The sequence below is a fragment of the Enoplosus armatus genome, chromosome 24, assembly GCF_043641665.1.
Source record: "Enoplosus armatus isolate fEnoArm2 chromosome 24, fEnoArm2.hap1, whole genome shotgun sequence".
In the NCBI taxonomy this organism is placed as follows: domain Eukaryota; kingdom Metazoa; phylum Chordata; class Actinopteri; order Centrarchiformes; family Enoplosidae; genus Enoplosus; species Enoplosus armatus.
In genome coordinates, this window is record NC_092203.1 from 2,204,442 (window position 1) to 2,216,672 (window position 12,231).

The 12,231-nt window shown below is 44.6% G+C and overlaps 2 protein-coding genes across 2 annotated transcripts; one reads left to right on the plus strand and one right to left on the minus strand.

The window, feature by feature from the left end:
- The first annotated feature begins 2,162 nt into the window (after positions 1-2,162).
- Positions 2,163-5,163, plus strand: LOC139306946 (retinol dehydrogenase 7-like). The gene is made up of 5 exons (XM_070930913.1): positions 2,163-2,301; positions 3,162-3,476; positions 3,894-4,152; positions 4,253-4,416; positions 4,519-5,163. Exons 2-5 carry the CDS (start codon positions 3,164-3,166, stop codon positions 4,740-4,742), a joined length of 960 nt encoding a protein of 319 aa, XP_070787014.1. The 5' UTR covers positions 2,163-2,301; positions 3,162-3,163; the 3' UTR covers positions 4,743-5,163.
- Positions 5,164-6,056: 893 nt separating this feature from the next.
- LOC139306945 (ATP synthase subunit beta, mitochondrial) lies at positions 6,057-9,872 on the minus strand. Its single transcript, XM_070930912.1, has 10 exons — positions 9,715-9,872; positions 8,648-8,821; positions 8,369-8,543; positions 8,087-8,208; positions 7,785-7,969; positions 7,537-7,695; positions 7,247-7,369; positions 6,916-7,128; positions 6,627-6,828; positions 6,057-6,506 (listed from the first exon to the last, which is right to left on the minus strand). The coding sequence occupies exons 1-10, from the start codon at positions 9,815-9,817 to the stop codon at positions 6,409-6,411; spliced, it is 1,554 nt and encodes a 517-aa protein (XP_070787013.1). The 5' UTR covers positions 9,818-9,872; the 3' UTR covers positions 6,057-6,408.
- Between the last annotated feature and the right edge of the window lie 2,359 nt (positions 9,873-12,231).

Below are 12,231 nucleotides of genomic sequence, written 5' to 3' on the forward strand. Positions count from 1 at the left end.
AATGAATTACCACGCAACACTGCTGCCACCTGGTGGTAGGATTGTAAAACGCTTCAGATGACTACTGGCGCACTGAAAGATGGAGGTTAACTGTGGGAACAATTTGATTGATAAAAAGAAATAAACTGTATTTCTGACGTGTTGTGCAGTTATTTCACACATACCAAGAAACAAGGCACATTAACTATGACCTTCTGGTACACAGAGTACATTTCGGTGGGTCTGATATCATAGGCCGAAATGATGGTGGAGACGTTTCCACCTTGAGGCCTTGAGTGTATGTTGTTTTCAGTCTCCTCTCATAGAAACTATAGCAGCAATACGTTGAAGAGACAGAAAACTGCATTTTCACCCAACCAGGCAACAAAAGTCACTGCAATGTTTTAGGAATATATTCCAACAAAACAGGAAATAATCGCCAACCGAAAGGTAGGAACTGGACAGTCTGTATCAATTAATTCTGATTACATCGACACTGTCAATGATGTAACGATAGGTAATAGGAAGCAGCTTGTTGCCATTTGCTCATGCTAACTTAGCATCACCTGCTGTCCGGGGGTTTATTTAAACCTCACATACGACACATATGTCAGTCGTGGCTGGCCAATCTTAACTCTGAAGACACGAAGCGCCAAAGGAACTGGTAATGCCAACTTGACGGTAATGCTAACAGACCCGTGTTTAGCGGCTAGCTTCTGGAGAAGGTCAAACAGCTAGCAAGCTAAAGGCTAAAGAGTTGGGGGAGGCCAAAGAAAAGCTGGCAGGTCAGTGAATACCGGACTTAAATTCGTCAGGTGGACCGAAATGTCGCTCTTTATCTGCTGGACATGTAAGTAGTCAGTTGTTTGCGAACACCATGTTGTCACCATAACAAGTTCATGAGGTGTGTCAAGATGCTGGCCGAGCTAGTTTGGGAGTTCCTCTGCTCCCTGGAGGCTAGAAATGGATAAAAGCAGATTTGAATTCTCATATCAAGGAACATTACATTCCCAGTTGGGGACATACTTTGCCAAGTGTCAAATTTGAGAAGTAAGAAAGTGGCAAGTGTCATGTTGCAACAAGTGAGGCCTACATTTTGCCGCCATTATGCCTCTAAAGTCGTTACAGAAGAAAACTGTTTCAAAGGCAAAGGTGCATTCAAGTACCTGGATTTGCTCGTGCATTTTTGCACTTCAGGGCCACCACATTGTTTCAAGTCTTGCAGGCAGCCCTTCCTCTCAAACAGTAGCGAACTAATACTGTACTTACTCTTTTTTTTTTTTAGATACTGGGACATTACTTGAATTGAATTACTTTGACTTTGTGTACTTTATACCTCCATTAAATGTGAGGCAGATATTGTAAGGCTAGTTGCTATTAGTTTGCAAAACACTTTTCACATTAAACAGATGAGATAAGCTGGCAAACTGTGATTCACGCGTATTGTAAATGCAGTTCTGTATGATTTCCAAACGGCAACTAAACGCCACCCGGAGTTAGAAGTACTGTAAACGTCACCAGGCGTTAATTAAATATGGAAACCCGGTGATAAACTGGATTCATGGCGAGGGGTCCGTGCGCCCACAGTGACGTCATCGCGCCATGCCGAAGCCTCCCGCAAGCCGTCGCGGCGCGTGGTCGTGCGCCTCTTAATTTTTTGAAGTATTGTAAAGGACACCCTGCATTTTCCTTTGGCTTTGACGTTAACACAGACATCAGAGACAGAGAGAGAGATGGGAAAGCCCCGGTCAGGCAGGTAAAGAAAATAATTTTCACGAGGAGCTGTACTGTTCCCCCCCCCCAAAGAGCACATCCTTCTGATTTGAGCAATGTTTTCAACCACTTTCTACCATCGCTCATTCTGAGTGCATGAACAAGAGCGGCCATTTTTTCTTTTTTAAGTTGAGGCGTGTCACTTTGTGGTCGTCGGTACAGGTATCAGAGAGGGACGGACCTGTGTGCACATCCTTCTGATGTAACTGGTATAAAAAAATAAAATAAAATTAATACCACGTGAAAGACCAACGTTAGACACATATAGTCATCATATATTGTGTAGAATTCCTAGATTTAATCTCTGACATTACTTAAAGTAGTTGGATATGCAGAGCTCTAAGTGAGGCTGAAGCTATTACGTTTCTGGCCGATAGTTGGCGCCCGTTGCCTTGTCCTTGGCCAGTGCCTGGTGCTCATACACACACGGCGCCGCGGCTCCTGTTATCGGTGGACGGGAGTGGGGGTGGTTTGTATTTTTCAACACGGCCAGATAAACGACTGTCTGCCCGCCGCTGGTGACAGTCTAGGAAGACCTTCGCACAGCAGGTATGTTGTGGTATTATTAACTCCCGCCTTGTTAACACAATTAGCTGAGATAACTTGTAGCTAGATGAGGGCTAAACTTGACGGGATGTTTATAATAGTAAGGGCTTCCGTATTGTTAACGGGCTATTCATAAATACGTAGTTTAGCTAGGAGCCGATATGTGTGACGCAGAGGAACAGTCAATTGGTTTGGCGTTTTCATCGAAGTAAATTATTACGTTCTTATTTAAATAAATATACAATGCAAGGGCGTAACTTCCCCTAAACCCTTAGCATGGGTCTTTTAATCTGCTGAGATGAAGGAACCTCGGGTTAGTGAACTGTACCCTGTACCGTCAGTATCAACATTGCGCAAGCAGGGCAAGTGAATTAGTTTACTGCGTCGTGCATTTTAAAAGAACAGACATCTCATTAATCATATTAAAGGTCACCGTACAAAGGAAGTCGTTCGACAGATGGCTTCCTCCAGTATAGTTTTTCACAGATATGTAACTTTATTTAGTTAGCCTACTTTTAAAGTGGCACGAGCCAAGTGAGCGTATAAAGGAGTCAGTTTATGCTTATTGTTAATTTGTAATTCATGAATGTATAAGTGGCGTTTTACGGTTGTATTTGGATGAAGTGGAGCTCTTTTTTTTTTTTATACCATTTTCTATAATGTTGATTAGTTTAATCAGTAACATTTGATCGCTTTTTATAAACCGATCACATGTTTTGAATGGACAATTTAATCAGCAGAATAACTTTAACAGTGAGGGGTAAAAAGGAGTAAGAAGTACAGTATTATATATTATATGCAGTATAGTACAGTATGGAGTAGCATGACGTGGCAATACTAAGTACAAGTACCTGTTCTTGCAGTGATGTACCTATACCTTCTGGGGCTGGTGGTTTTCTACTACCTGTATCGCTGGGTCAGGGAGCTACCCAGGGTCCCCGACAAGGGCAGCAAGTATGTGTACATCACAGGCTGCGACAGTGGCTTCGGCAGCCTCCTGGCCCGCCACCTGGACAAGCAGGGGTTCAGGGTGATCGCCTCGTGTTTGACCGAGAAAGGAGAGGAGGATCTGAAGAAGTCCTGCTCCAGCAACCTGATCACAACACACCTGGATGTTCGGTCTCAGGAAAGTGTTGCCAAAGTTGCAGCGATGATCAAGGACAAAGTGGGGGAGCGTGGTGAGTGTGGAGTGTTAACTCTCTCTTTTTGTTGGGTCCAGACTGAAATATCTCAACAATTATTGGATTTGGTCGCCATGAGATTTTGTGCAAACTTTCTTATTCCCGCAGTGGGCGAATCCTGCTGATTTTGGGGATCCCCCTGACTTTTCCTCTGGCGCCGCCATGTTTTTGACTGGTTTTGAACCATTTTGACCAAGTGAAGCGTCTCAACAAGTGATGAGAATACGTTTGGTGATCTGTTAACTTAAGCTGCAAAACTGAGGACGTCTTTCTCTGCAGCTAAAAGTCCCACCTCCCTCCTACTGAGCTCCCCATTAACACTAGAATGGCTGTAGACTCGTAAGCCTTGTTTTCATTTAAGGTTGGAGCACTGTGTTTTTTTTATTGACTGGATGTCCTATGTGTCCTCCCTAGGCTTGTGGGCTGTAGTGAACAATGCAGGCGTGTCCATTCCCTCCGGCCAGTGTGATTGGATGACCATTGACGACTACAAGAGCATGCTGGACGTGAACCTGCTCGGGGTGATCGCAGTGACCCTGAGTGTCCTGCCCCTAATTAAGAAGGCCAGGGGAAGGGTGGTCAATGTCGCCAGTGTGTTTGGGAGGGTCACTGGCGTTGGAGGCCCGTACCCTGTCTCTAAGTATGGTGTGGAGGGTTTTAATGACAGCCTCAGGTGAAACATTAACATGCACAATTGGTTATTTGTCAGTATATCAACACAAAGGTTTCTTGGTTTGCACACAAGCACTGATATGATGAAATGTATTGCTTAGGTTAAGTATGCAGGCTTTCGGTGTCGAAGTCCTGTGCATTGAGCCGGGCTTTTTCAAAACGAACGTGACCGACACTGGGATCCTGACCAGAAATGTCAAGACGCTCTGGGAGAGACTGCCCCAGGACGTCAAAGATGACTATGGACCTGAATATTTCCAAAAGGGTAATCTCGAATCATCTTCTTTCTTTTTTTTTTCTTCATCTATGTGTTTGTTTTGAATCCATCTATTTATTTATTTATTTATTTATTTATTCCACCTCCTAGCGTTAGTGCTCCTAAAAGACAAAGTGGCCAAGATCAGCGATGGAGATCTGATGAAGGTGGTCAGCTGTATGGAGCACGCTGTGTCTGCCGTCCGGCCACGCACCCGCTACTCGCCAGGCTGGGACGCCAAGCTCTTCTGGCTGCCACTGTCGTACATGCCACGCTGGGTCGTAGACTACATCATGATGAAGGAGTCCATTCCTATTGCCAAGCCGAAGCAATAAATTGTGCTTTTTTTCCCTTCTGTACCCATGTGTGCACATTTTATACAATTCAAATAATACAGGCTTTACCAGTGTAATCTTCCCTTATTCCCATGCAGTTCTGTGTATCCTATTTTTGGTTGGACAGCTTTACAAGTTTAAAGGTGTACTTTGACTGTCTGTGAGCATTTACAAGGCCACCGTATCTACAAGCAAATAGGGGTTTGAGTAATTGGCCTTGATGATCGGCATGTGTGAAAGGTCAGACTTTGTTACAAAGTACATTTTGCGCAGGACTATGCTGGTTTCTGTGGTTGTCTTTGTGGAAATCCACCGTGGAATATAATTTGAATGATTGCTATGATAGTGATTCCCCCTGTGCATCTAACATCTGTAAAACTATGCAATAAGAATTATATGCAGATTGATTTTTACAACAGCAGCAGAGTGTCTTCTCTTCATGGGTTGTATATGTCTGAGTACTGTTTTTATTCATGCACACGGAGAGCGAAAGTCTTTGAGTTGTCTCTCCCTTACAGGAATTTTTCTTTTTTTTTTTTCTTTGAGTTAAAAACAATTGATTCTTCTCAAAACCTCCTTTCTCATGCCTGGTTGTGAATGACGCATATAAACTAGGTCAAGGTTGATGATAAGGTCTGCTCTCTCTCCGCAGGACAAAACATTTTTCCCACCTGACAAGCACTTTAGTCAGCAGAGATGAATGAATGAATCAGTTTTTAATTGGTTAATCCATCGTATGCCGCTAAACTGGGTCCTGGTCTCGCTAATTCAATTATATTAATAGGTATTATTGTTAAATGCTGCTGGGCAGTACAGTCAAACGTAATATGTATAATTATAGGTCTTATTATCCCTGCTGGTTCCCAATCATGGTTCTTTTGCTTGGTATGGGCATAAAACCTGCATTAATTTGCATTCTGTGGTATGAAAAAGGCCTTACAGTTAAGAAAAATGTACTTTGAACTGTGCAGTAAAACAAGTCCTATTCTTCTTGTCCCTTTTGTCATCTTCATACCCCCCAGATTGATTCAATGACCCCTGGATTGGGAACCCCTCAACTTGGTAATGAATTTATTCTAATTCACACTGCTATTCAGCAAATATGGATATTGAGAGTTTGGAAATGTAGAATACCAGCTGTGATAGTCCATCACTGGGTTTCTCTAGTGTGAACCATCAAGCTTCATGGATTTACTCCTCGTATTACATGTCATTACTGCTGCTTGTTATTTGGCCCTTGGCGGTAAATTAATGTTTATGTACAAATGGGCTCAAAAGTTCGTTACCCTAAAGTTGAAACAAATACTCATCCAGTTGTTTGTCCACGGGTTTTATTTCAGTACGTGACAACATAGTTCACATAGCTTAACGTGGCTCAAGACTGCCATCTTGTGGTCAGAGTGGATGAGGACAGCCATTTCATGAAATTCCCCATTAGGAACAAGATTCTCAACTATAACTATTCAAGCCTATAGGAAATATACAGTTGACGAGCTGTTTTATGTAAAGACAGTGTTTTATTCCATCTTTCATTGGAAACATTAAATAGAACTTTCTTTCAAGATGACGAGACAGGTACATTTGAATTTTGACATGTTTTACAAACCAAGTGCTCCTAACCACAGGACCCCTTCTTTCTGTTTTTCCTCTTCTCCCCACAACAAGTTTATGAGTGCTCCTCAGCCAGCTTCGCTGCCTTCTCAACCACTTCCTCGATGGGGCCGACCATGTAGAAGGCCTGCTCGGGCAGAGAGTCATACTGGCCTACAGGGAAACGGGTACAAAAGGCAATTTTAGTACAACTAGCCGAAAAGTTGAGGGGCACAAGCACAATCTTTATTATTTATTTTTTTAAATATAAGTACTTCAACAAGTGACACTTACCACCAAGGATGTCCTGGAAGCCCTTGATAGTTTCCTTGAGGGGCACCAGCTTGCCCATATGGCCAGTGAAGACCTCGGCCACCTGGAAGGGCTGGGACAGGAAACGCTGGATCTTGCGGGCGCGGGCCACAGTCAGTTTGTCCTCCTCTGACAACTCATCCATACCCAGAATGGCAATGATGTCCTGCAGGGATTTGTAGTCCTACAGGAGGAAAGTAAACTGGTCAGCCTGGTGAGTGCTTTGTTTTGTGTGTCAAATCAAAAATACAGGTTTCATCGAGTCCCAAACCTGAAGGATTTTCTGCACACCACGGGCGATATCGTAGTGCTCGGCTCCGACGATGTTGGGGTCCATGATACGGGAGGTGGAGTCCAGGGGGTCGACAGCGGGGTAGATACCCAGCTCAGCGATGGCGCGGGACAACACGGTGGTGGCATCCAAGTGAGCGAAAGTGGTGGCGGGGGCAGGGTCAGTCAGATCGTCAGCGGGCACATAGATGGCCTGATGGAAAGAACTGAGACTCAACTTTCGGAGGTACCAATTTAATCTTTAAACTTTATCAACCATCTAACAATGATGCATTGGCACAATGATACCGTTATCCTCCTTGATCGTTTACCTGCACAGATGTGATTGAACCCTTCTTGGTGGTGGTGATTCTCTCCTGCATGGTACCCATGTCTGTGGCCAGAGTGGGCTGGTAACCCACAGCAGAGGGGATACGACCCAGCAGAGCGGACACCTGAGAAGTAAGAGATGACTTTAGTAAGTATCAAGCATGCCATTCGACATCGTCAGCCACATTTAAAGTGGCTGTACACAGTACTCAAAGTTACAACCTTACTAGAACCGCTATTACAAATGTATCCTGTGACTTTGCTATTGAGACATAATGGGAGTTCCACAGACCTCAGAGCCAGCCTGTGTGAAGCGGAAGATGTTGTCGATGAAGAGCAGCACATCCTGACCCTCCTGGTCACGGAAGTACTCTGCCACGGTCAGTCCAGTCAGAGCCACTCTGGCGCGGGCGCCTGGGGGCTCGTTCATCTGTCCGTACACCAGTGCCACCTAGCAGGGACAAGAGATGAGGTAAGTGGATAATGTTTGCCATCATGCCACAGTCGCCAATATGCCCCAATTTCAAGTTTGAATTTCACCTTGGAAGTGGTGTCCTTCAGGTTGATGACACCGGACTCAATCATTTCATGGTACAAGTCATTTCCCTCACGGGTACGCTCTCCCACACCAGCAAACACAGAGTAACCACCATGGGCCTTGGCCACATTGTTGATCAGCTCCATGATCAATACAGTCTTGCCTACACCAGCACCACCGAACAGACCTGTGACCATGAGAAACAGATTTAGTTTTGTGATATTACCAAGTGGCTTCAAAGATAAGTGTGCGTGCACACACATCATCATCAATCATGAGCAAACGTTGATGTGTTAACACATACCGATCTTTCCTCCCTTGGCGTAGGGGGCCAGCAGGTCCACCACCTTAATGCCAGTCACCAGAATCTCCTGCTCCACACTCATGTCAGTGAATTCAGGGGCCTCAGCATGGATGGGTGCGGTCCTGGGAGGGAATCATAATTTCCAGTTATTTGTCAAAGAGCAGGACTCTTCTGCAGGCCAATAGACCTCTTAAAAGCTCAATTCTGTAAGACATTTTGTTTAATTTGAAAGTCCTTTCATAAAATGTAATAATTGTGTTTTTATTTTCAATGCAAACTCACTGCTTGGTGGAGATGGGACCCCTCTCGTCGATGGGCTCGCCGATGACATTCATGATCCTGCCCAGGGTCTCGGGACCCACTGGGATTCTGATGGGGGCACCAGTGTCCAGAACTTTCTGTCCACGGACCAGACCTTCAGTACCATCCATAGCAATGGTGCGCACTGTGTTCTCCCCTGCACACATAATAAACGTGATTTTCATTTATTGAATACTACATAAATGTTTTCCATTTGCTCACATGGGTACAAGACTGAAGGTTATAATCCACGTTGCTCACCGAGATGCTGTGCCACCTCCAGGACTAGCCTGGACTCGCGGCCGGCGACCTCCAGGGCGTTCAGGATGGGAGGAAGGCCCTCATCGAACTGGACGTCGACGACGGCACCGATGACAGCCACAATGCGCCCGTTGGCGGTGGCGGCAGCAGCGGCAGGTGCGACATAGTCTCTGCCTGTTCAGTAAAGGCGACAGTGAGTGCAATTAGCTCAGTGTCACACATGACAGTCATGACCTTGTTGTGCCGGTGGTATTCCATTTGTCTCCGATATAGCACCCTTCCGGCTGCAACGCACCGGACAGAGCGGTCAGACAACTGCGTGTCTGGCCCCTCCGTCTCAATGTCAAGGGATTGTTGTCGGCCAAACTACGAATCCGCTTTAAAAATACACCGGGTGACGCCCTCTAAAAAAAACAAAAAACGAGCGTACTTGTATGTTATGCAAGTCGATTTCTATGAATACAGTCTAATAAGCTTTTCCCCCGACTGCATAACGATTACGTGGAAAGGCTCGACAGATGAATGAACTGTACTCCGAGCTAATGGTGCTAATGCTGCCACTGTTAACGACAGACGCAGGACATTCAATGGCAGCAAGATTATGGTTATCAAGGTTTATAGTTTCAAACTCTTCATAGTTTTCCTGTTGCTAGGTGAATTTAGTGCGCGGACGTTGCAGATGACTTTCTAACCTTGCTAATCTACGAGCCAGACCTTGCTAAAACTTGTAATGCTAGCTTCGCGTTAGCAGCCTCTGCACAGTCTCACTCCGCCTCATGTCATTACACAGAGGTCATTACTGCTAGCACAAGAAAAACACAACCCGGTCCTTTTCTGATGCATGACATCTGTCACTAAGAGCATATACGCATGTATGTGCCCTTTTAAATATTTGGAATAGCTCCAACAGATTTCAAATTTGACTTTTTAACGTCAAGGCCTGCAACACAGCGTGTTGCTAGCAATAGCTAACGTTAGCATTGCCCCTGCCCTTCTCTGACAGGCGCGTCAATGAGTTATTTTCTTCACACGATTTCGCTCAAAAGCTCCAAACATGCAGGGCTTACGTGAAAGGACGGCCGGGGATCCAACGAGAGCCTTAAGGGGCTGGACCCCAGGCTTGAGAGCCTGCAGAGCCCCGGTGCAGCAGCGTCCCACAGCTCCTAACATTGTCAAAATGGCTGAAGGTGGAAAGAGACAGAGGAACTTGCGGCTTTATAATGAATGGCCGCTGGGGCGAACTGCGCGTGCGCGCAACGTAAAAGCCTATGTTGCGCATGCGTACATATTCAGCGCATCCAGCTGACATTCTGCCCTCCAGAGCTGGTCTATTTGACAGGAAATGTGACTGCTGAATGACAGCCCAAGCAGAAGGTTACCTACAATATAAGTTATCATTTAAATAATTCGTTAAATTAATGTAGACCTACATGAGAACAAAGGTGGTGCCACTGTCTCATTTGTACACCGGCTGTACCCCTGAGAGGTGACACACAGGGCAAAACAAATTAGGTAAAGCACTCTACACACCACTAGTTGCTGCTCCCTAAGCTCATTGCTTTGAGGACACAGTAATAACTGAAGGAAACTCATAAGAGTGTATTCAACATTTTTAATCCATTGAGATCTTCTCTCTGAACTGTGGTGGCAGGACATTAAGGGAACAACAGTCAGGGAGATGTAAGAGAATCAAATTGATACAGTAAAAGTGAGGGGGACAAAAATAGGATTTTGTAAAGTGAGGGGGGCATGTCCCCTCAACCCCAGTGGAAATTACGCCCTTGCTTAGTGCTACAGTATAAAGCCAGCTCAGTTGAAGTAACAGACGTTTGCGGCTGAAAGCTGTAAATTATTATTAACAATTACCACATCATGTTTGGAAGACCAGCAAATGTGCTTCCTTGGGCCTCCACATTGTGAAATTTGCAGAGCAGATACGAAATCCCACACACTGAAGATAGGAGACTATACTATGCAGAAACGTCTAGATAATCCAAAGCTGTGTTTTGAGCCTGCAGTGTGTTCTCACCAAACAGCTGACAAAATTAAGCATATTCAAAACAGTCTGTATGCATACTTAAAAACCCTGTTGTCCCACAATGCAGTGCACAAAGGAAATGGAGGAGCTGTTCACAGCTGGAAAGCATTAAAACTAATTGTGAATGGTGGCGAAACAGCTCCAGGAACCTCAGAAAGCAAACACAACAGACACTTTTTCAGGTCAAAGCGGGACAAGCACAGGTGACATTGATGATGGCTGTATTCCATTTAGGTGAGCTGGTTCCAGGGTTTGATATTGTGCATGCTGGCTCACTGGAGAGGCTTCCTCGGACACTAAATGGAACAGAGACATTGTTAATGTCAGTAGCTCCACCTGTGCTTTTCCTGCTATGATAAGTCAAAATGTCTGCTGTAAAACGGGCCCATCTTTTCCTGCTGGTACAAACAGTGAAGTTAATTGATTTCTTGTATACTAACTGAAAAATCCCCCCCACTATATTATGAAAATGAATATATAGTGCATACTGTCAAAAGTATTCGTATGTTATGCAGGTGGTATGGAATTTAAGATACAGCACATATGCATTGTAAGCCTAGAGTAGTGAGTCCACCATATTTACACTAGAGGGCGCTGCTGCTGCACCAAAAAAGACAATGTGTGCAGAGGATGGTTTTGTGCAAGTGTGTGTGTGTGTGTGTGTGTGTGTGTGTGTTCCATTTGTCTTGGCCTCAGTTCAGAGCATAATGTTAAATCTGTTTTTTGTACACCGATCCTGAACAAACATTTGTCTATTGTCTTTACAATTCAACACATTCAGTGCTCTGGCCCTTTTGGGTTGTGTATGAGCTTATTAGACATTGTAAAGACATCTGGCTTATAATGCAAGTACTTTGCAGTTTTTACCAGCACAATATTCTGCACAATAGTCTCCCAAATCCCCACATGAACTATTACTATGATCTATTTGTATTCTCTTGAGAAATTTCAAGCATCTAACTCATATCACAGTGTGAGGAATTAGCTTGTCTGTTTACTAATCCAAATGTCAAAGGTAGCAGTCATCCCTTATTACAATACAGAGCTAAGACCCCCCCCCCCCCCAGATTCCAGAGTCTTAAGTGCTGGACATCTCGCCTCAGGAACAGCACCTATCCTGACGCTGTTCGATACGCATAAGCATTTGAAGTAGTAGAGCAAGCATTTAAGCCAGCAAGCACTTTAAAAGTCAGTAGCAGCAGCACAAAGGAACAAGCACCTTAAAACGAATGGAGCAGCACAAAGCATTTCAGGACTTGTCTGAATGTAGAAATGTGATAACAGTTTTTTCTTGTTTATAGCCGCACTGAGGCAAATACCTATCAGCTGTGCTGGCGTGGCTTTAAAGTAATTTGGTATTTGGATTAGGATGTTCGCCACTCGCTTCTTTATTTTGCAAAACACTCCACGTAGAATTATACAAATCAGAAGTGTGTTCAGTCAAAATGAGTTCAAGTTCAATGTTCGCAACATAGCCGATACAGCCTTGTAGTTTTGGCTGTAACTGATTGAACAGGGCTCGGCATCACTCCTCCTGCCCACAGAT